Genomic DNA, 26,127 nt, shown 5'->3' with positions numbered 1-26,127 from the left:
GATGGGGATAAAAAGTAGATATGTCATACCTCTAAAAATTTTATATCTGATCTGAACAGAACTGTAATGTGGTAAAACTCTGATGTCTTTATACCAGAAATATATGAGAACTTCTTTTACAGACAACAGTGACAATAATCATCAATCAAATTAAAAAGCAACCATACTAAATGTTTTGTTAACAACAACTACAACAATGAAAACACAACATAAATAATCAGATCTACTAGTTTGCAAAAAAAAAAAAGTCATTAAAGTATGCTGTTATTTACAAAAGTTAGCTCATAAAATGCCCATACCACTTTAAAACAGGCTGATACAAAATAAATATCTCAAATCCAATCACACTCCAAGAATAATAATAATAATACAACATAAATATACACCGCTTTTGACTATGTACATATAAACACAATGAACACATTTAGCATCACACAGACACCAGTATAGAGCTGTTGATTATTATAACCAATATTTTCTGTTATTAGAAGCAGTGCTGAGTACACAAAATTAGTATGAATGGTTACTATAGACTCCTCCAAAGGACCATTACTTCAATGACCCATTCATATTCTTGACTGGGCTGTCAAAACCCAAAGAGACACAAATTTGTAGATGATGTGGCATACACATATGTATGTAGTGGCACAGAAGGGATTGCATGTGTGGGTGCCACATATGCACACACAAACTTGGTAAAGATAATAATGGTAAAAAAATAAAATCTGGTTGAAAAGAACTGACATGATGATACCAATTTGAATAAAAGCAACTCAATAAACTATCTGTAATAACAAATTCTGTTACCATCAACTTTACACACACAAAAATGAGATGACAAAGCAAATAAACATGCACATGTGTGTCTGTGCATACACACACACACACACGCGCGCGCGCGCACACAGCATTGTGCTATTGTCAAGGTAGCAAAAAATGTCAAACGACGACTTACGTTGGACCATTCTCTGTGCTTGCACAACACACCTCTGATGCATTCAGCTAACGAGCTGGCCTGACACACACACATGTAGTTAACAAGATTAACAAAGAAACACTAATACGTAATCTTTCCATGAAGGGTATGGAATACACTGCTCCAAGGGAACTTGACAGATGTATATTATTTTGTGCAACAGGACATAATAAATAAAACTTGTTAAGATATATACGCAGTCTGTGCATGTGTCCAACAAGACCAATAGTGATGTGATGGTGAGACACAGTTGACCAAATTTCTGTACAAGTCACTCCAAAACCTCAGCCAAATTAAAGATATACATGCATGATTACTTCAATATATACATTGCTTTTTCTTTCACGCACTTATGTCCAAGTGAATAATCATTCATTTATGTGAATGTATCTACCTGTATAATGCATGTCCTTTCTTCATCTCAGTTGAGATTAATATTAATATTGCTAGGCATACAATGATGTGCAGGTGCATGTGTAAACATGGTCACACACACACACACATGCACACACACACACACACACAGAAAAACACACATTTCTCATTTACATCTTTTTGCCTCCTAACTGATTTAAACTGCAGTGACTGTTGCTTTCTTTGCTTGTTCAGCATGACCCATTAAAAAAAGGATTTGATGTCAACTGCCAATATAAAGAATTCCATGCGAGGCCAAAATCATTTCCCAAAATGTCAATAGTTGAGATTCCCATATACGGCCCAGATAATAAAAAAAAGAAGAAAAAAAAAAGAAAAAAGAAAAAAAAAGAAGAAAAAAAAAGATTCAGATCGAAGGATTTCAATAAAGGACTCCAAAAAATTCCTATATGTGGGCTACATAATCCAATCTTATTTGAATTCATAATTCCCATACAGGGCCCCACATAACACTCCAAGTGATGTCAACAGTAAGGATTTCTTCCCTAAAGCTGAAGCCATCACAGTCAGGGAAAACAGCTGACGTGTTGAGAGCTGACACGTTCTGCCCTGACCAGACATGTGGTTCCTGTATGGATCCAGTGCCTAGTCATCTGCAACCCCCTCCCCCCACCCTATTCCCTACCCCCGGGGTCACAGGAGGTCAGTAGTAATCCTCAAACAGCAGCTGCAGACAACTGTCTTCATAGACCTCAATGCTATTGTCAGGCATCAACCTCAATGCTATCGTCACTGTTACTGCACACTTCTGTCAACCACAACACCATTTATAAGCCATTTTTCTTGACTTCAATGGAAAAAAACAAACAAACAAAAACCCACAACAACAACATTAAGTGCAGACACCACAAGATAAAACAAGTTAAATCAAAGTTTTGAAAGTGTTCGACTGCAATTACAAAAGCTGACTGGCTTGCAATAACAAACAGCCCATGACACTTTCCCAGGTGACATTCTTTCTTTTACGGGCTATAAGTAGACAGCAACAATTTTTGCCTTAATTATCAACATGTTAACTTTCTGTCACAAAAGCAAGCATAAACAAAAACATGTACGTGAGCAACCTGCAACACATGCAGACAAAAAACAACAACACAACATGAACACACAAAGCACCAAGCATGGTCCATGTCTGGCGTTGGTCACAAAACACTGTAACAAAATCTGTTCCAATGACTGAGGCATACACTGGTCAGCGCATGCATCAGCATTAAAAAAAGCAGTTCAGTCGATGCAATACACATCTTTGATCTACAGTTCAATCAATGCCATACACACCTCTGATCTACAGTTCAATCAATGCCATACACACCTCTGATCTACGGTTCAATCTGTGCCATACACACCTCTCATCTACAGTTCAGTCAGTGCCATACACACCTCTCATCTACAGTTCAGTCAGTGCCATACACACCTCTCATCTACAGTGCAGTCAGTGCCATACACACCTCTGATCTACAGTTCAATCTGTGCCATACACAACTCTGATCTACAGTTCAGTCAGTGCCATACACACCTCTGATCTACAGTTCAGTCAGTGCCATACACACCTCTCATCTACAGTTCAATCTGTGCCATACACACCTCTCATCTACAGTTCAATCAGTGCCATACACACCTCTCATCTACAGTTCAGTCAGTGCCATACACACCTCTGATCTACAGTTCAGTCAGTGCCATACACACCTCTGATCTACAGTGCAGTCAGTGCCATACACACCTCTCATCTACAGTTCAATCAGTGCCATACACACCTCTGATCTACAGTTCAGTCAGTGCCATACACAACTCTGATCTACAATCTTCGGATCTTCACTGAACCCATTCATCACGCCCCTCTCATCACACCTTTCCTGTTTTAAATAGGCTCTCAGCCAGGTAAAGGTCTGATCATATCACAGTAGTAATAAATCCCTGCATCGTTTTCCCTCCTGGGCTCTGGTCGCATACCAACCCTACACACACACACACACAGCCCTCCTCTCAAAGTCTTGTCTGGTGAGTCATCAAAGTTCCCAAACAAATAGGCAAAAAGTCTAACACACATCAGCAGAATAGTGTCAATTAAATGCAAGCCTGATTCCAGTACACATCAAGTTAAATCATACAAAGACTTCGTTTGGCCTACATTCATGATTTCATTTGGTTTACAAAAGCTTAAAACTGCAAACTCTGCAAATTAAAACAATGCAAAGGAAAAAAAAAACCAGAAAAAAACACAAATAAATAAAAAGCAACAGTGAAGGTGACAAAGATCTTATATATGGTTAGAATCCAGTGACAAAAAAAAACAAAAACAAAAAACAGTGACTGCTCCAATTATGTGACCACAACACTGCCCTTTAGCACAACAGTATCTGTGTTCTGTGTGTGTCAAGTGTGTCCTACATCTGACTGCACATCAACATGACTTTCTAGTGTTTCCATCACACCTTGTTGTAACCATGTAGACGTACCTGTCAACAGTACTGCACTCCCGGACAGCAAAACTGTCATCATGATATGACATAAAAAGAGAAAAAAAAAGAAAAGGGTGATGCTGCACTCTAGCCATGCACTCTCCCTGGGGAGAGCTGGCCAAATTTCACTCCGAAAAATATGTTGTGACAATAGGTAATACAAAACAATACCCATATTACATCTAATGCTGTTGTTGAATCAGGACTCACAGTTAACAACAAAGACGCATTAAACAACTACATGTATACGAAAAAAATAATTCTCAGGAAGGTTTCCTCATAAACCTAAGACTAAAAAAAAAATATTAGTAACAATAACAATCTGAGTTAAAACTGTCAAAACATGACATTGTCAAAACAAAACAGCAGAATATTTAACTATCTCAATCCAAGATCCATCTAAGAAATTATCTTGAAACTAATTCCTATTTACCTGTTAAAATCCGATTTTAGAAAATGCTTACAAATAACTTTTTTTTTCACAATCATCCATTCTTCTTGGTTACCACCGGGATACTCCAAAGGACAGTACAACCAGATCACTGGAGCAGTGGACTTTAATTCCACACGTCTGTAAAGTCTGCAGTTCAAACCCCAGTAGCATGTAGTGGATTAAGTGTGGAGATTTTTCCAGTCTCCCAGAACAACAAAAGCAGATCCGCCATTGTTTAACCTTCATTCAGTGTATACCCGTGCAGATCAAACACACACATCAAAGATTCCAAAATCGTTGTCAGTTTTTAGTGTGTCATGGAAACACAAATAAACCCCGCATGCACCCAATCCTGAAAAACAGGGAATGGCCACTTTAAAAAAAAATCATGTAGCTTGTAGCCAGCTGACCGCAAAAGTTCTTTCAAACCAGTCAGAAAGAAAGCAAAACCATGTTAAAATGTCAAATGAAATTACTAGCTGAACCACGACTTGTTCAGTCCCAAAAAAAACAAATTTTAAGTTTAAAATATTGATTTCCTTCCGGAACTGAAACACAGTAATCAGAGGTTAGTTGAACAAAGAACAACAGTGATACATGTAAAAGCTGAGAGGTCGAAACTAGTGACTGTGGATGTTGCAGTCCCCACACAAACAAAATCATCCACAGAAGACTGACTGGCATGATACATACTGAAACCTATCCGTCACTGTCCACCAGAAACTTTTACAATGCAGACAGCGTTCATCTACAACTCACTGCTGTTCAAAGAAAACAGAGCGCATGCATCAGCGTGTACACTAATTTAAAAAAGAAGCTGGAAATAGCAAGTAAGATAAAAATAAAAAAATAAACAGGTATCAGACTGTACATGTATGCAAATGCCGTGACTTTACCTGTGAAGCAAATGCTGTGACTTTACCTGTGAAGCAAATGCCGTGACTTTACCTGTGAAGCAAATGCCGTGACTTTACCTATGAAGCAAACACTTACACATGTTTTGTGCCTTTTTCAAACTCCATCTTTCATTTTATTGGATAGAGGCTTTCAGGGTCTCCACAAAAGTGGCCATACAAAATTCCACACATTTTCCGGACCAGACTGAAACTTTTCCATACCAAACACAAAGCCATACTCAATCAGTTAATTCATCTGCAGATATCCCATAACTGTACTCCATTTTCATCACTTTTGGGGGGAAGGTGGGGGGGGGGGGGGTTCTCTTGTTTGTTTTTAAAAAAGGTACTGTATAAGGGTCCCCCCCCCACTCCCCCCTAAGACATTTCCTGACCCTGAAGGTCAAAACGTTTTTTCAAAGACTTTTTCCAGCCCTGGAAATGGCTCTCACATTTTCCAAAGACTTCTCCACACTTCTTGACTCTGTACGAACAACACTGTGCTTTAAGACCAGCAAAAAAATCTCACATGTCATAGAATCAGGAATGAAAAAAAAAAAGAGTCAACATGATTCTCAATCTGTAATTTCATTTTTAGCGCTAACAATTCCACAACTCGTCTGAGTCCACAGCCAGAACTTCTCCAGTCTGATTCTCTTCTAACTCAATGAGGACCAGGGATTTTTCCTCTTGCTGACAGTTCTTTTGATTCTGTCATTTTGTATGACTTGTTCTTTTTTTTTTTTCCTGTAAAAACTATGCAGGTAAAAAATAAATTCTGCACATCACCATTTGCCAAGTGGCATAAATTTGAGCTGACCACAAGTTGGAACCAGCAAAAAAACACATTACACAGAAGGTAACGTAACGGCTGATACACACCCTAGATCAAGAAACTGCAACTCTCCCTGGACTGCTGCGCAAACAGCCTTGAAAAAAGGTCAAGGTCACCTGAAGACACAGCAAAACTGCACAACAGCATCCTGGACTGCTGCGCAAACAGCCTTGAAAAAAGGTCAAGGTCACCTGAAGACACAGCAAAACTGCACAACAGCATCCTGGACTGCTGCACAAATAGCCTTGAAAAAAGGTCAAGGTCACTTGAACACACTGCAAAACTGTACAACAACTTGCTATCAAAAACCTTCCGGTCACGCAAACCACTTGAACCACGCAAACCACTTGAACCGGCGGTCAGAATATTGCTTGGCTAGTACCAGCCCACCAGATTTAGCGAGCAAAACCAGATCAAATCAAACAATACTGCTTACTGTCCAGCTGACCGCACAGGGTCCATTTCATGGCTTCCGTATCAGATGAGCACAAAGGGAGGGAGGAGAGCGGTGAGCAAAGTGGTGGTGGTGGTAGTGGTGGTGCTCACAGCTCAGTGGCCATCTTGGTGGTCATGGCCTGGATGCGGGCAGCATTGCAGTTCTTGCAGAGGATGTGGTCATCCAGAGGGTAGCAGCCTCTTCCCTCCGCCTCCGATGACAGCTCCAGTCCACAGTCCTGATCACACAACACACACACGTGATAATGATCATCTGCATTACCACCACACATCTGCAGCAGTTGGGCGTGATCAAAATCACCTAGGTCCTCACCTCACACATTCAGCTGTGAGACATACAACAATTAAGACATAATAACAACTAGCCAGGCCATTACCATAACACCTGTAACAGCTGGGCATAACAATCATGCTGGTCCTCACCTCACACATTCAGCAGTGAGACATAACAATCAAGGCATAATAACAACTACCCGGGTCATTACCCTAACACGTGTAGCAGCTGGACATAACAATCACCTTGTCCCTCACCTCACACCTGAAGCAGTGGATGTGATTACAATCACTTAGGTTGTCCTTACCACACACATACAGCAGTGAGACTTAACAACTACCCAGGTCCTTACCTCGCACCTGTAGCAACGGATGTGATAGCAATTACCCAAGTCACTGCCTCACACCTGTAGCAGTGGATACCCAGATCATTACCTCACACCTGTAGCAGTGGATACCCAGATCATTACCTCACACCTGTAGCAGTGGATGGGATAACTACCCAGGTCCTTACCTCACATTCAGCAGTGGGGCATAACACCTGTAGCAGTGGATGTGATAACACATGCGATAACAATTACCCAGGTCTTTACCTCACACCTGTAGCAGTGGATGTGGTAACACATGCGATAACACCCAGGTCTTTACCTCACACCTGTAGCAGTGGATGTGATAACACATGTGATAACAATTACCCAGGTCTTTACCTCACACCTGTAGCAGTGGATGTGATAACACATGCGATAACAATTACCCAGGTCTTTACCTCACACCTGTAGCAGTGGATGTGATAACACATGTGATAACAATTACCCAGGTCTTTACCTCACACCTGTAGCAGTGGATTTGATAACACATGCGATAACAATTACCCAGGTCTTTACATCACACCTGTAGCAGTGGATGTGATAACACATGCGATAACAATTACCCAGGTCTTTACATCACACCTGTAGCAGTGGATGTGATAACAAATGCGATAACAATTACCCAGGTCTTTACCTCACGCCTGTAGCAGTGGATGTGATAACACATGCGATAACAATTACCCAGGTCTTTACCTCACACCTGTAGCAGTGGATTTGATAACACATGCGATAACAATTACCCAGGTCTTTACCTCACACCTGTAGCAGTGGATGTGATAACACATGTGATAACAATTACCCAGGTCTTTACCTCACACCTGTAGCAGTGGATGTGATAACACATGTGATAACAATTACCCAGGTCTTTACCTCACACCTGTAGCAGTGGATGTGATAACACATGTGATAACAATTACCCAGGTCTTTACCTCACACCTGTAGCAGTGGATGTGATAACACATGCGATAACAATTACCCAGGTCTTTACCTCACACCTGTAGCAGTGGATGTGATAACACATGCGATAACAATTACCCAGGTCTTTACCTCACACCTGTAGCAGTGGATGTGATAACACATAAGATAATAATTACCCAGGTCTTTATCTCACACCTGTAGCAGTGGATGTGATAACACATGTGATAACAATTACCAAGGTCCTTGTCTCACACCTACAGCTGTGGATGTGATAACACATGCGATAACAATTACCTAGGTCCTTGTCTCACACGTACAGCTGTGGATGTGATAACATGTGATAACACTAGGTCCTTGTCTCACACCTACAGCTGTGGATGTGATAACACACGTGATAACAACTGTCTCACACACGTGATAACAACTGTCTCACACGTACAGCTGTGGATGTGATAACACATGTGATAACAATCACCCAGGTCCTTGTCTCACACCTACAGCTGTGGATGTATTAACTTATCCATGTCTGCCATACGAAACGTCCGTGATAATAACTACCCAGGTCCGTCCTCACCTCACACCTGTAGCAGTGAATGTGAAAACTTTTATCCATGGCCACTATGCGAACGGTCTCCTCCTCCCCGTGCCGTGGCATGATCGGCTGTTGGCACACGCAGCAACGGGGCGCAAATTTCCTGCAAGCAGTGGACAAGTTACATTCGACTTTGTTGCCCATTGTCCAGCTAACCCCTTGGGGCCACATCAGGACTGCCCAATTAAGATAAGAAGAAAAAAAAATCAACCGCATTCAACACAAAACTGTCCCCCCTGGGGAAAACCACCAGTAAAACACAGTTAATGACTTATCGTCTAAGTCCTGAAACTCCTTATGGCAAACAAGACTAGGCTGTGCAGAGGATGTCAGCCTTTCCACTTGATTACAAAAAAAGACACACACACACACATACACAAACACACAAAAAAAGTCCAGATACGTAAATAACATTGCAGAATGGACAGCTAAAGCCAATCCCAGTGTTTACGATATAACTACCTACTCGCCAGTACATCAAAGACTGTGGAAAAGAGAGAAAAAAGTGTCAAGTTTTGCATGAAAAAAATAAAAGGGAATGCACTAGGAAGGCAGAAAAAGCAGGTTACAGTGATGAAGAAAAATAGCAGAAAACTGAAAGCAGCTGCAGCTAGTAGCCTCCCTTAGCACATTTCCTCCTTTCTGTTTATATATGCAGCACCCCCTTTGACAGCAATGTAGAATAATGGAATTGTAGTATCCGACAATGAGAAGAAACAGGTAGGTCGGGAGGGTATTGTTTTTCATTGAATGCTTGATGTAAAAAAGCAATTGTTGCTTACAATCATGACATAAAATCTTGACCTTGACTCAAAAGGTAGGGATGCTGTTTATACTAAACCCCACCCCCATTCCCCCGCCCTGCCATCCCACAGGGGATGCCAACAGCAGACTATTGTTTCAGAAACACTGCAGGGTCAGTTGTAATGATGACTGCTGCTGCCACTCTTGTTTCAGAGCCTTCCCAGCTAGCTCACAGCATAGAGTGATTGAACAGCATGCATGCACCCACAAACGTGTATGCGATGCAAGACTTACAGTCTCAATCACACTCTCAGACATTCTCTTTCTTTCTCTCACTCTCCCTCTCTCTCACACACACACTCACACTCTCAGACAAGCATACACTTACACTCTCACACACATACATGCACACATTCACACCCACACACACACACACACACTCACACACACATTTGCACACATACACACACACAAAGCTTTTTTTTTGTGTGTGTGTGTGAAATATCTCTTTAAAGTGGAGAAACATAAAACTTAAGATGATCACTCCTACTGCTACTATTACTACTATGACTACTACTACACACACACACAAGTGTCAGGAGAGATATGTGTACGTGTGTGTGTGTGTGTGTGTGTGAGGGGAGGTGGGAGTGCGGGGGGAGGTGGGGTAGAGGATGAGGTATGTGAGTGTATGCATGCCTACACTGTGGGAGCAACAGGATATTGGAACGTGTGTATATATATATATATATATATATATATATATATATATATATATATATATATCTTTGTATGTACGTGTGTGGGGTTGGGGGTGGGAGATATGGGCGTATGTGTGTGTGCTTGTATAAGTAAGTGTTCATCTCTGTGAGTGTGTGTTTGTGTGTGTGTGTGTGTGCCGTGGAAGCTGCGATACGTAGACTAGAAATGAGTGTGTGGAGGAGGGGGTAGAGGAGGTGCAAGGTAATGTGTGTGTGTGTGTGTGTGTGTGTATGTGTGTGTGTGTGCCGTGGAAGCTGCGATACTTAGACTAGAAATGAGGGTGTGGAGGAGGGGGGTAGAGGAGGTGCACGGTAATGCGTGTGTGTGTGTGTGTGTGTTGGAGCTCATGTACGTTTATATGTATTTGACTGTGCTTTCATATATGTGAAACTGCATGTCTGGTGCATTTCTGTTATGCATGTGTGGGTGTATGTGTGAATGTGTGTCTTCATATTTTACATTTATTTGCTTATTTATCACCATTGTTGTCTTATTTATTTATTTATTTATGTTTTATTATTATCATTTTATTAGTATTACTAATATTATTACTACTACCTTTTTCTATATTATAATTATTATTTATTTATTTATTTATTTATTTATTTATTTATGCAAGCTTATCTATTATTTATTCCCCCGTTTTTTTGTTGTTTTTTTTTTTTGTTTGTTTTTTTTTTTTGTTGTGTGTGTATGTGTTCTCAAGGCCTGACTAAGCGCGTTGGGTTACGCTGCTGGTCAGGCATCTGCTTGGCAGATGTGGTGTAGCGTATATGGTTTTGTCCGAACGCAGTGACGCCTCCTTGAGCTACTGAAACTGAAACTGAAACACACACACACTCTCTCTCTCTCTCAAGAGCCTGGTTCCAGCACTGACTTGTGGAAGTCCTCGATGCAGTGTATCTGGTTGGTGGCGTCCACAGTGAAGGGGATGCCGTCCAGGGACTTGCCGCACACCACACAGGTGAAGCAGTCAGGGTGGTAGGGCTTGCCCGTTGCTCGCAGTAACTGCAACAGCGCAATAATCATAATAATAATAGTAATAATCATAGTAATGGATACTTGTAGAACGCCTTCCTCCCTCAAAGGGAGCTCAAAGCGCTTTACAATAAACATTAAACACATACACACACGATAGGTTACAAAAGGAAGAAGAATAAAAAAATGACCTGATGCATAAAACAGATTCAAAGACTGCCAATTACATTACTTGATTACACACACACACACACACACACACACACACACACACACACACAGTCATCCAATGTAGAGTGATGGCCTAGTAGTAACACATCTGCCTAGGAAGCAAGGGATTCTGAGTGTGTACGGAATTGAATCCAGCACTTGCCAGAACTTTCTCCCCCTCCACTAGACCTTGAGAGGTGGTCTGGATGCTGGGCATTTGAATCAGACGATAGACCATGCCGGCATGGTCACTTGTGTGTAGTGTGTATTTAATGCAAATAAAAGAACCCATGTGAACAAGACAGTTGTCCATGGCAAAAACTGACAGTAAAATCCACTCTAATATTTGTGTGTGTGTGTGTGTGTGTGTGTTTGTGTGTGTGTTAATCCTGACTGAATGACACAGGAAACTAACGATTAGTGCCTCTCAGTTGGCTGTGCCCAGGTCGACAGCGTGTTGTGCAAATGACACTTTGTTTGTAGAGTGCTTGGACTTAGGCCTTTGACCAGGGACAGGCGCTATATAAGTATCCTTATCAATCAATCAATCAAATATAAAAATGCTGAATGACCAAGTGATGTCCACATGAGGCAACTGTTGACTGATCACTCCATCAAATGCACTGCACCGATCATCCTCCTGTTTGGATAGGTCCTCTGCACCACCCAAGCTAGGTTGTTGTCGAATTCTGAGGTGTGGAGAATCTCGAAATTAAAGTACTTACTGTGAATCAGTCTTCTTCTTCTTCTTCATTCATGGGCTGCAACTCCCACATTCACTTGAATGTACACAAGCGGGCTTTTACATGTATGACTGTTTTTACCCCACCATGTACACAGCCATGATCCGTTTTCAGGGGTGTGCATGCTGGGTATATTCTTCTCACCATAACCCACCAAAACCTGACATGGATTAAAGGATCTTTAACACGCGTATTTGATCTTCTGCTTGTGTATACACATGACCAGGGTTCAGGCACAAGAAGGTCTGCACATATGCTGACCTGGGAGATCAGAAAAATCTCCATCCTTTACCCAGTATGCGCCGTTATCGAGATTCGAACCCAGGACCCTCAGATTGAAAGTCCAATGCTTTAACCACTGAGCTATTGCGCCCATCAGTGTAAATCAGTCAAAGACCCACCACACCCACTGTGTATCCATGTGACAGAAGATGCAGTGGAGATCAGCCCTGAAATGGCCCCCTTTTGGTCAACTGGGCTATTGGCAACTATGATTTGATGCAGTATGGGTTGAAGCCTTCAGAAGTTCTACCAATTGTGAAACACATTATGTGGTGGGGGGTCCAGGTCAAACTCTGAGCCAAACAATTTTCATTGGCCAATCATCATATGCAGTATCATTCACCAAGATTATGCCTGTTCTCTCATCAGTCACACACTTCCACAGTGGCTTCAGTTGCACTGAATCACTCTCCCAAGTCAACCTACTTCTACATTCTTCGTGCTGCCTGCAATCTGTTTTCCTACACGCTTCCTGGTGAAGCTCGGTGCATATGCTGCTACCTCAAGTATACTGCTTACACTGGTCATCTGCCTGCCTCCCGTACTGCAAATATTCATCTTTGATACCACCCTCCATCCACCTGGTTTCCCCCAACTCACCACTCCTCCCTCCCCCTCCTCTCCTACCTTTTAAACAACAGCATTCAATTTTTTTTTTTTAACCCTTTCGCTGCCAGGAAAATAAGATTTAAGTGAAATCTATTTGCCAGGGGTTTTCCACAAAAAAACGGGTATAAATTTTCAAAAAATTCTGTGCTCTTTGTTATTGGAGAAAGACCCATAAAAGTATATATTTTCTGAAAGGTAAATGAATAAAGAATACAAAACACATGCTATTTTCCCATTTTATATAGTTTTAGTGACATGCTGTTGTTTTGAAATCAGTGTTTTGTTTTTTGTCACATTTTCAACTTGTTCATTACAAACATTAGTCAGGTAATTTGCACAAAAACATCATATTTTCTGGACAAATGGATATCTGCAAACACAAAATCATACTAGAACAACCACAATATATATATATTTTTTAAGAGATAGATACACAATACATTGTGACTTCTCCAACTGATAAGATGGATGTGAGGCCACACCCCCTCAGTCTCCACCCCCCTCCTCCTCACCCCTCTCACACGGTCACTTGATTCAGTTCTCATCAGACCGCGTTGGCTGCGTGCCAAAAATATCGCTCTGCTGCTAATTCGGTCATCTGTCGTCTGCTAACATCTGTACAGCCGGCATCACTCACTGACAGTCGCATCTTGGCCACTCTCTTGATTACTCCCTTTATTTTCTATCAGATCGTCCTATAAATGTTCATCTCTATCTTCTCCTTCGAATTTACGCTTCAATTCTTTCTGAGCATCAGCTAAAGAAAGAAATCATGGTTGATTTAGTTCGTCACGATCGCATGTCTAGAGCACGGCGTCAGTCCGACATTTTGTTGAGCGAGCGAGGAGAGAAGTCAGGCAAACACTTGGACAGTGACCCAACCAAAACGTTCAAATAAAGGACTGCTTCATGACGTAGATGGGGTTTCTAGCTATGAATAGAATCTAGAGAGATTCCCCAGGCTAAAGCTACCACTATTTTTGCCAAGGAAGTGAATGCAAACCAGGGAAAAGTCAGAATATTTCGATGACGAGTTATCTCGTCATGCAGGCAGCGAAGCATACATGCTTGCCATGACGAGTTATCTCATCATGCAGGCAGCCTAGGGGTTAATCAACACTTGAACAAAATGTCTATAATCACCAGTATGTGTGTGACGGGACATTAAACAAATTCCTCCTCTTGCATTGCTGTTACTTTTAAAAAAAAAAAAAAAGAAACCAATAAAACAAAAGAAAACTGAGGGAAAAAGAAATAACCAATCATATTCTTCCTTGCTGAGCCTCAACTTAACTTTAGAAGAGACAGAAATGAAGAATTTCCCAGTACAAAACCTCCAGGAGTGAGTACTAATGTTCTTCTACTGCTGTTCTTATGAGCTGCAAATTCCACATTCACTCAAATCTCAAAGCTGGCTTTTACATGAATGACCATTTTTACCCCATCAAGTAGACCACATTGCTTTCTTGGTGAATGTAAAATTGACCCTAGCTGTTGCTTACATGTGCGCGCACACACACACGCACACACACAAACACGCACAACATGCACACACACACACACACACACACACTAGCACTCACATACATGCACACACATGCACACACACATACACACACATTCGCTCACTTACCCTATCAGTGATAGGTTTGGAACAAATGGAACACTTTTCCAATGTATTCTGCACACAAATATTCAGATTACATCACATTCACCATACTTCTGAACATGAAATCAATCACAGCTTTAGAGACCAACTATAGTATTCACTGTAATCTATCATGTACTGAATAACAGATTGTCTTGCTTGAAAAGATCAGACATACCTAAGATTAAACAAAAAGTAGTACATATTAAACAAAACACTGATTTGACATGAACAACATTTCTCAAGTCAATCCAAACAATGTTGTTGTTGTTTTTTTTCTAAAATAACCCCCCCCCCCCCACTAAATTATACTTTTCTTAAATCTGCTATAATGTATCCTGGTATATGCAGCCAAATTAAAGATAAATGAGCAAACATATCCAAATACACACACACACACACCTGTAGACACACGCAAAAACACCAACACACAAAATCATAACATCACTGTAATCCTTTTGACACAAATTCAGATTTGGATACTTCATTTATCTGCTTGGTTTCATACACTGTGTCTGTTACACTGATAATTTTCTGACAGTATGGAATCTGTTTATGATTTAATGATTTAATCACAGAACAGATGGCTGTTTAACTGATCTTAGTCACTAATAACACACCAGAAACATACAGTAGTATACACTAGTACACCATGTAATGGATGAATGAAAAGATGAGCAAATCAATCACAATCATTCAAGAACGAAAGAAAGGATCACTTAATCACTGAAACACAAATAATGCAGTGCAAAAATCAATCAACACAAATTCATTATTCAAGAAAGCAAAAGGAAGAAAAATAAATTAAAAAAAAAAAAAAAATTCTGAACTTACAATATAGCAATTTTCACAGTATGGTTTTGTTTCCATGGCAAAGAAGGACTTCCCTTGCAGTGGCACATCTGTGAAGAGAAAGATACAATTCACACATTTTTTCAACTGTATAAAATTTACATGACTGATTCTGTAACAAGAAAATTTAGGTATATGACAGATGATCTGTGACTTTCTCAGTTAGCACTGCTGTTATTTTTGTAATTGTTTTGTGGGACATATTCATTTTATTTCAATTTCTCACCCTCTCTTACACACAAACACAGAAGCACGAGTACACACATACACACACACTGTTCCTTGCCCAAGAAAAACCCACTGGTTAAGTGCCGTGATGAGGGCATGCACATGCACAGACAGACAGACATACAGACACACACGCGCGCGCACGCGCAAACACCTGCTCTCAAAATCTTGCCACCCTTCCCTTCTCACACACAAACACATCTCCACACACACAAACATACCTGCTAACACACACACACACACACACACACACGCACATATGTCAGCAATCACCTTCACCTATACACAATGTTCACACACACCCACTCTCACCCTTCTGCGCACACGCATCCACTTGTGCACAACCTAATCCCCCCACTCCCTCCTCCACCCATCCAAACCCCCTCCATTCATCCCCCAAACATAACCCCTCCCCCCACCATAGCCCTCCCCCCCCCAATCCCCCACCCCAAAACCCCCTACTCACTGCAGCCGACACAGGTGAAGCACTTGATGTGGAACACCTGATCCATGGCCGAACAGCCGTTGCTCTCCCCGGTCACCTCCTTCTCACAGTGTCCACAGATTCCTGACACCCACAAAAAAACACCTTTACTGTTCACATCACATCACAGCGCTTATGGTGCAGCTGAATATGTAACAGCTGGGTGATTAAGCGCTGGGACTTTCAATCTGAGGGTCCGCAGTTTGAATCTCAGAAATGGCGCCTGGTGGGTAAAGGTAACAGATCTTTACCTATCTCCCAGGTCAACATATGTGCAGACCTGCTGGTGCCTGAACCCCTTTTGTGTGTATATATACGAATGCAGAAGATCAAATACACATGCCAGAGATCCTGTAATCCATATAAGCATTCAGTGGGTTATGGAAACAAGAACAATCCCAGCATGCACACCCCCCCAAAACAAGAGTATGGCTGCCTACATGTAACAAAATGGTCATACACATAAATGACACATGTCTGAGTGTGTGTGTATGTGCGTGCTTGAAATCTGATCGAATGACACAGGAAACGAATGATGAGTGCCTGATGGCAACTGTCAGTCGGCTCTACCCTGGTAGCAGCCTGTTGTGCAAATGATTGCAAGTAATAATACTGCCATCGCTCAAAGTGTCTGATGTCCATGACGCTACTTTAAAACCATGTGTCTGAAATGTGCGCACGCAAACAATAATTCCACGCCCGCTTACCAGCCACACAGGCTTACCAAAGAAGTCGTCCTGATGTGCTGACTCCATGCTCTTCATCAGCATGTCTGTCAGAGCATCCACCTCTGCCTCCTTGTCTGCCTTCTTGTCAGACTTGGACATCTGGCCGCCCCCGTATGGGGCCCCTCCTCTTGACATGTCCCCAGAAGGGACCTGGGGCCCTGGCAAGGGGCGGTCCTGACGAGGATCCACACGGGCTGGCTCTGCACGGTACTGCTGCTGAGATGGGGAGGGCACGCTGGCAGAGAGAAACGTCACATTACGCAGGGGTGCAATCAGAGAGACCTACTCAAGCTTGCATTTTTTTCTGCCCAGACTGAAGCATTTTTTTTTTCTGCCCAGACTGAAGCCTGAAAATATTACACAGGCTCAACAAAACAGAGCATCAAGCCTGAACACGATTACAGTACAATTATATATTTTCTGAAGACCGTTATTTGGAGGAGAATAATGGTGAATTCTGGGAAAATCAAGAAGCAGACAAAAAAGGAGGGAGGATTTTTACCAATAAACACTAAATCATAATTGTAAAGAACAGGATCTGGCACCCATACTGAACATTCTCAAAGGATGGGCCTTAAGTTTGATGACTGCAGTATCCAGCATAGCAAAAGATCTAATAATGGAGAGAAAAAAAGTATAAAACATCAGAGTAAAACAAATGTCAAAATTTACAGTTTAGCCATACGGTTAAAAACGGATTTCTTTTTGAAACAGTCTTACATTAATTACCTTTAAGAACAATGAAAAATAACAGGCATGCACCACACTATCTTTCATATTATTTTTCACTCACACAGAGACACACAACAATCACACCACACACACATTCACACACACATGCACACACACACAAACACACACATACACACACGTGCACACATGTGTGTAAACACACACACACACACACTGACACACACACACACACTCTTTCTCTCTCTCTCTCTCAGCCCATATGACTGGAGAACTCATGATTTCTGTTCTAAATTTGCCTGTCCTTTGTGGTAGCTTGTTACAGTCTATTTTTCTTTCATTTTGTCTTTTTAACATTTGTTTTGTTTTATATATTTGTTGCTGTTTTTGTGTGTGTATGTTTTTGTGGGTTTTTTGGGCTCTTGAACACATACCACATGCACACGCAAATACACTGTGACCAAAAGCTGTAACTGCAAGTTACATGTAACAAAGTATATATAAAAGTGTAACATAGCCAAACATGGCACATGATGTAAATGATGGATGACTGTAACTGACCCTTATCATTATAATGATTAACATAATGGGCACATCCCAACACAACCACCCACAAACTATACAGACTCACCCGCCGTAGTCAAACTCCTTGCTGGTAGGCGTAGGAGGGGCCACATTGATTCGGATGTTGGCGTAGTTGCCGGTGGAGGCGTTCTTCGGGGAGTAAGGCGACTCCCTCCCATCTTGGGAGTACACTCCCCTTCCCCCCATCCCGCGGTCGCTGCCCCGAGACGGAGGAGTCATGGGACCGGGTCCAAAATCGTTGTAGTCATCCTGACGAATGTACTTTGCCTGGGCCGAGTACACTCCGCTCCCTCCGCTTCGACTCTGGTTATAGCCGTAGTCCTGGGCGGGGGCAGGGGGAGGGGGTGGGGGGAAGTCTGGGTCGGACTCGTGGTACTGGTAGCCGCGCACAGGCTCCGGGGGTGGGGGAGGAGGGAAACTGCGGTCATCCACCATGTAGCCACTGGAGGGAGGGGGTGGGTAGCTGTCTATGGTAACCCCACGGTAAGACGTTCCGCCTGAGTGAACAATTTCATCTGCTTCAAAAACCATGTCAGATGTTTGCATGACTAAAAATTAGAAACCAATGTACTGGTAGTAACTAACTAACTAACTAAATAAATAAACACAAACACACACACACCTTCATTCTAAATCAGTAAATGTTCATGTTTATTGAGCTGTAATAAATATTATTCACAGAACTATACATTTCATAAGCAGTAAATGTTCATGTTTATTGAGCTGTTATAAACATTATTCACAGAACTATACATTTCACTGCATACATGATGGAGGTAGGGGTTTTGCTTTCTGGTGTGTTTTTTTCTGCATCAAGGAGGAGTGAGAGGTTTTCAACTAAAAGAACAATGACTCGTGGCTAAACTTTATCAAGAATATTTTGATTGACAGCAGTTATGACTGTGTTTGGTTTTCACATACATTCCATAGTAATGATTTCTTTTGTCGAAATATCATGCAAAGTCTAAAAGATATGTACATTCAGTCATGAAGAAAATCGCTTGAAGACAGTACTAAATGTCTGTTCTGTAGGAGCATCAAACCCAACTTTTGTCAAGAAAAACATATCTCACAACTTCCAGATACTTACATATATCCTTTGATAAAGTTTTGTTGCAGTAACCATAAACTGCAGATCAAAATAGGAAGAAGAGATGGTGAAAACAGAGAAAACAGAATTTGCAAGGAATGCTATTTGGGTAATGTTGGGGATGAATTTCATTTTGTTTTAGAATGTCCCCAAAATACTGTAATTCGAAATAAACTGATACCACATAAATATAAATCACATACGTCAATGTTCTCTTTATGCAATTTATTGACTGCTGGGAAGAAAACACAACTTAATCTAAGTAAATTCATAAAACTTGGAAAGGGTGTGTAACTTTTATTACATCTAAAATATACTTGTCAGTATGTTTAAGTCTGATTTGTTTTGTTCCAAATCATTATCATTAGCACATGTGTGCGTGTGTGGGTGCGTGTTTTTGTGAGACATCGTTGGACTGAAGTTGTGATTCAACAATCAATGGATATGTATTGTTAATTGTATCCTCCATACCCCAAAAGGGGCAGAAGGATTAAATTTCTTTGAATCTTTGAATCTTTTGACTGACTGGCTGATGTTTATCACCAATTCTATATCATTCATCCCAATAATTGTCCCCCTAAAAAAACAATAAAACAGGACTAAATAGAAGTGAAGACAGTGTGTGTGTGTTTGCGTCTGTGCATCAGTGTGTATGTTCACAAGGGTGGTATGTTCTCATGTAATCTGCATTTTACATTTGCAGGGTTTAGATTTGGAGTCAGCAATCAGTCACTATGACACAACGATGTGGCAGCCAGTTGTTCACTTGACATTGATTTTTCAGCCAGTCTGTCGGTCAGACAAAAAGGCTTTTTGCAGGATTCTCTAAATCTCCTGAAAATAACAGCTTGTTTGTTTGTTTTTTGTTTTGTTTTGCGTTCGTGGGCTGCAACTCCTACGTTCACTCGTATGTATATGAGTGGGCTTTTACGTGTATGACCGTTTTTACCCCGCCATGTAGGCAGCCATACTCCGTTTTCGGGGTGTGCATGCTGGGTATGTTCTTGTTTCCATAACCCACCGAACGCTGACATTGTTTACAGGATCTTTAACATGCGTATTTGATCTTCTGCTTGCGTATACACACGAAGGGGGATCAGGCACTGGCAGGTCTACACATATGTTGACCTGGGAGATCCGAAAAATCTCCACCCTTTACCCACCAGGCGCCATTACCGAGATTCGAACCCGGGACCCTCAGATTGAAAGTCCAATGCTTTAACCACTTGGCTATTGCGCCCGTCAGAAAAAAACACACCCAAAAAACAAACAAAAAACCAGCAACTGCTTAATTTACAATCTATAAAAAATAAAATAAAATAAAATAAAATGCATGGGGTGGTTCTGTTTGTTTGTTTGTTTGTTGTTGTTTGTTTTGCATTTCGACACCAAGCAGACAAATTTTGCAAACAACCAACCTCACAACGTGTGCAGAATCCAGCTATGATGCTTACACAAAGCCATCATCATTTCTATGTTGTGAACTACTGTGGCAGAACACAGTGCATGTGTTTGTGTGGTTATGTGTGTGAGTGTGTGTGTGTGTGTGTGTGTGTGTGTGTGTGTGTGTGTGTGTGTGTTTATGTGCATATGGATGTGCATGCATGGGTAGCACAGAGAAAGATAGGACACAGTCAATATCTGTCTTACAGCTTGTGCATCAGCACTCTCTGCATGCTCGTCAATACGGGGGCGCTGCTAACTCAATTCAAGAGACACGCACACTCATACACACACTGCTTATTGTCACTTAAGACACACATGGATGCAAAATCAAAATGTGGCCAATCTCAGGAAAAAAAAATATACTGCCCAACTCAAACAGGAAAATCATGCTTACAAGCTTCCATATCACAGGAAACATGCAGTGGTCTACCATGAAAACAGATAAATTTTCCTCAGAACACACTGCCCACTATGTTTTTATTATAGTTTGTTTCTGGACATTTGTCTGATCACTATTTTGCAATTCAGAACAGGATGCGTGTTACATATACATCCTATGATGAGCGTGCGTGTACATTTTGTGTGTGCAGGTGGGGAGATGAGATATTGGGCATTGATGTGTGTGTGTGTTAGCCTCTATGCATGTGTGTGTATGTATGTGTGTATATGTGGGCATGATGATGTGTTTGCGTGAGTGAGTGTTTGTGTTTGTGTGTGTGTGTCTGTGTGCGCATGTGTGTGACTGTTGACTGTTTCAAGGTATTTACCTTGATCCAGAATAGTGCAAGTGCACACATGCATGCATGTATGCTTGAACAGAAATCATTTCCTTTACAGCAGTCAGCAGTCAACAACACAACAACAGCAACAAGAACACACACACACACACATTAAAACTGTTCCACATGTGTATACAAAAGCCGAAGTGCGATAGTGTACAAAAATGCACATTCTTTGGTAGGTTGCCAATGCAGTAAGGGAGATTTTCCCTAACCCCCTTTTTTTTTGTTTTGTTAATAAATGACCCACTGATTTTGTGGTAAAAAGGTCAAATAGCCCACACAGTGCTGAACGAAACCTAAATGCTGCACATATACCAGTAATAATGCTTTCTTACAGTTTGATAGTATGGTCTCTTTTTTTTTTTTTTTTTTTTAACTTCTAACTGCGCAGATTTGAATATCTAAATGCACAGTATTTTCCTTGCAATTACACTACAACACAGTCACCAAATCAAATCACAATCTGACCTGCTTGATAGGGGCCCGGAGCAGCAGTGTAAGCCTTGGGTTTGGGGGCTGTGGCAGGAGGCATACGCTGAAACTCTCCCCCCTGCTCATGGACTCGCATCTGAGCAAATTCTCTTTCCATGTTCTGATAATTTGCCATTTGTGCGCAGAAGGCTGCTGGGTGATGGGTAAAATATCCTCTGTCTTGTCTCAATCTGAGGAGCAAAAGCAAGACTAACATAATCATAAAGACAACTGATGGTGAAAGAAATTACATGTAATGATGTATGAGTTTGCAAACAATTGCATACCACTTGCCAGTGCAAAGTATCTGAAAATTTAGTCTGAGATTTGGTCAAACTGTCACACCCTCACAGGCAATTAACAGTTAGGATGGCAGTCAGAACATTCACTTCACTGAGAAGTGTGACAAACTATATGACAGATGAAATAACAATAGTTTTCATGAATGAAATGGTTGCACTTACACTTCTGAAATAAAATAAGACATGCAGTAGTAACAGATGATAAAACAGTCCAAACAGACACATATTTGATCATGGCCAAGCCTGTCATAAAAGTGCAAGTGCAATCAACTGTTTGACCATTGTTCTTGACATCAGTAAAACAATCTGCATATATGCTTGTCAAAAGAAACATTGACCTAAACATCTACATCACAGCCTCCTCAGAACATGTGCAGCTCAATGCTGGGTATCTTGCTGTTTCTGAAAACAACAATCTGTTGACACGCAGTGTGTGTGTGTGTGTGTGTGTGTGTGTGTGTGTGTGTGTGTGTGTGTGTGTGTGTGTGTGTGTGCTGTGTGTGTGTGTGTGTGTGTGTGTGATCTGAAGTGACAATCTAATTCTAAGTGACCTCATCTGAAGCGACAATCTACTGCAAAATTTTGAGAGGGTCAGAGAAGTTGAGTCAAAAAGCTTTATTTATTATTATCATTTATATATATATATATATATATATATATATATATATATATATTATTTTTTTTTTAATACATGAATGTAGGCACATGACTTATAATGATCGATTAACTTATTTAAAATTCTTTTCCCTGAAGGGCAGAAGGATATGTGGTGACCTCATAGAGTCATATAAAATATTTTATGGCCATGCTCATGTATCTTGGGATCAGTTCTTCTCTACACCTCAGTACAGTTCCACAAGAAATACTGATGGAAAATTTACTGTACAACATTCAAATACCAATACAACAAAGTTTTGCTTCAGTAATCGTGTTACTAAAGTACTCTGGACAATTCTTCCAAACTCTTAACCTGAGTTTGACGAATAAACTGTAAATGAAGTGAAGCGTCGAACCTTGACCAAAATCTTAAGCGACTAAAATATGTTATGAAACAAAGAAGGGAATGTTCAAAAGCTTCAATGCTTGCTTTGTCCCAATAGGTACTACTGTTGCTACTACTACTAGTAGTACTAGAATGGTAGTGGAATCCTCTGCATGTACATTTGGCCTTTCGAATTCCTGTACATGTCCTATGCAAATGAAATGAGGCATGATTCGCATCACTAACAAACTGACAAAGCGGACGAGTTCGTCTTGGGCTTCAAACTGGCACAATGGCAAGTCTAATATTTGGGAAGGAAATTATCAGCAAGCCGTGCTTAAGTTTTCGTTTAATGTCTGCTAAGACTGCATAAGATTGATGATCCGAGATGAACAAAAAACCGAGATACCTGTCGAAGTGTGAAACTGAAAAGGCACGTTTCCTATTTTCATTTTTATCCTGCTTTAATACTATATTTGAGCAAAGACATGTTTTATTAATTGTCAGCCTGTCATTTTTCTGTGTGCTTCAAAACATATCTTTGTTGTCCCTCAAACATTATATTACAGTCTCATCTACAGGAATGACCAACACTAATTTCGTGAGACGAACACACGAACTTTTGAGAGCTGCAGACAATCCGAGACAAGAACTAAGAAGCAGAAAAAAATGCACACACAAGGAATACCAAATCAATCTGTCCCAGCCGTACCGTTAGAATGTAAATACTTTCCACTTGGCTCACCTTTCTGTTGATGCATTAAACAAATAGGGGGTGAATGCACTCTTTTAAGTCCGAGCAGACAGCCAAAACAATGCGGACAAATACTCGGAATTCCAAAAATGGGCAGTCATCACTACATCCTGACGTAATTTCCGCTTCTCTAATAAAAATGCTGGACTTGTGTGTGGATCAGTGCGTAGTCTGTTCGATTCAATATTTTCATTAAACAAATACTTAACGATTATAAAGAAAACGCTTAATCATGACTGAATCATTTGAACAGACTGAAGAAAATACTATACAATTAACATATTCTAACTAATTACAAAACTTGACTCCGTCGGATTGCTTTTTCCACACCTCGAAATCAATGTAAAACACAGAGGTCAACCAGAAATCCGGGGTCGGTATTTGCGTCGGCTGCTGTGCGTGGCTATTCAAGGAACCGCCTTCGCAGTTTGACCAAAGAGCCTCTTCCTGCGTAGGCTTGATGATCAAGGAACGAGGGCAGAACTTGTTTTTATCCCCCCCCCCCCCCTCTCTCTCTCTCTCTCTATCTGTGTGTGTGTGTGTGTGTGTGCCGGTGTGTCTGTGTGTCTGCCGGTGTGTCTGTCTGTGTGTCTGTCTGTCTGTGTGCAGTTTGTGTGTGCGCGTGTCTGTCTGTCTGTTAATGTTTGTCTGTCTGTCAGTGCTTGTGTGTGTGTGTGTGTGTGTGTGTGTGTGTGTGTGTGTGTGTGTGTGTGTGTGTGTGAGTGTCTGCCGTGTCTGTGTCTGTGTCAGTGTGCCAGTTTCGGTGTGTGTGCGTGTGTGCACGCGCGCGCGCATATGTGTGTGTGTGTGTGTGTGTGTGTGTGTGTGTGTCACAGTGTGGGGGAATGGGTTCAGTTGGGGGCGGCCGGAAGGGGAGGGGGGGGGGGCAAGTGAGGGGGTGTTACATGTTTTATATTTTATGGTTCAAGGGAATAAGGCACTCACAAGCTATTATTATATTCTTGCACCTCAGTTTTTCCTACTTGCTGTGAAACACTCGGGCTGTACTGAGAAGGGGCATCACGTTTCTTAAGGATCGACGTCCTGGTTTGCCCGGCAGTGTCAGTCGATGGTTTCAGCAACAGCACACTTGATCGTAATGCCTGGCTGTACAAACCCCACGTGATAAGTTACTTCAATCATACATGTCCATAGGAATAAAGGATTGACAGCCTGTAGACTCATGGCATGAATATAATATATTGTTGTAAACTGCACGGTGACTGTTAAGATCGGGGGTTCACTGGCATCGTGTTAGTAACTGACAACTTGAGCAAACAAAATTTAAAACTGACATTTATATGCATGAAGTGTTTTAACTAACAGGAAAACAATTATAATAATGATGATAATGGATACTTATATAGCACACTATCCAGAAATCTGCTCTAGGTGCTTTACAAAAACGCTTTTTTTTAACATAAAACATTACATCTATGTTACATACACACACCAAAATGTGACTAAACACACACACACACCGTGACACACACACACGCACGCACGCACGCACGCACACACACACACACACACACACACACACACACACACACACACTGCATACATACATTTGATATACATGTGTATCTAACAGCTACCCAAACACATACGCACACATAGGCAGGCACAAACTTACATAAACACACGCACACACAATACACATTCATATACATGCATGTAGTTATGTACACATACATATGTATACACACATAGTTGCGGCACTGAAGCACAGCTAATGCAAAGGAAGTGGACCTGCCACAACTGAACTTACTGCTGAGGGAAAAGGTGAGTTTTGAGACGAGATTTAAAAGATGCAAGGGAATCAGAATGACGGAGGTTATCAGGGAGCTTGTTCCACGTCTTTGGCGATTGAAAAGAAAACGCTCTGTGTCCATAGGTCTAACTTCTGACGTGAGGTATCCTGAGAAGTCGAATATCAGAGGAAGAACGGAGCTGTCTGGCAAAATTCTGGACGGATCAAATGATGATGTAGTGTGGGTGTATAGGTATGGATGTGGGTGTCAGTAGGTGTCAGTGTGTGTGTGTGTGTGTGTGTGTGTGTGTGTGTGTGTGTGTGTGTGTGTGTGTGTGCGTGCTTTATATATATATATATATA

At 41.3% G+C, this 26,127-nt stretch overlaps 1 protein-coding gene across 1 annotated transcript; it reads right to left on the bottom strand.

Annotated features, from left to right (window-relative positions):
* Positions 1–5,524: 5,524 nt before the first annotated feature.
* On the bottom strand, positions 5,525–24,102 carry LOC143287680 (thyroid receptor-interacting protein 6-like). The gene is made up of 10 exons (XM_076595860.1): positions 24,003–24,102; positions 21,971–22,164; positions 18,231–18,681; positions 16,906–17,144; positions 16,164–16,265; positions 15,452–15,519; positions 14,603–14,650; positions 11,025–11,155; positions 8,624–8,744; positions 5,525–6,708 (listed from the first exon to the last, which is right to left on the bottom strand). The coding sequence occupies exons 2-10, from the start codon at positions 22,107–22,109 to the stop codon at positions 6,577–6,579; spliced, it is 1,431 nt and encodes a 476-aa protein (XP_076451975.1). The 5' UTR covers positions 22,110–22,164; positions 24,003–24,102; the 3' UTR covers positions 5,525–6,576.
* Between the last annotated feature and the right edge of the window lie 2,025 nt (positions 24,103–26,127).

This window comes from Babylonia areolata, chromosome 11, assembly GCF_041734735.1.
Source record: "Babylonia areolata isolate BAREFJ2019XMU chromosome 11, ASM4173473v1, whole genome shotgun sequence".
Taxonomy (NCBI): domain Eukaryota; kingdom Metazoa; phylum Mollusca; class Gastropoda; order Neogastropoda; family Buccinidae; genus Babylonia; species Babylonia areolata.
This window is presented reverse-complemented; position numbering and strand designations above follow the sequence as displayed.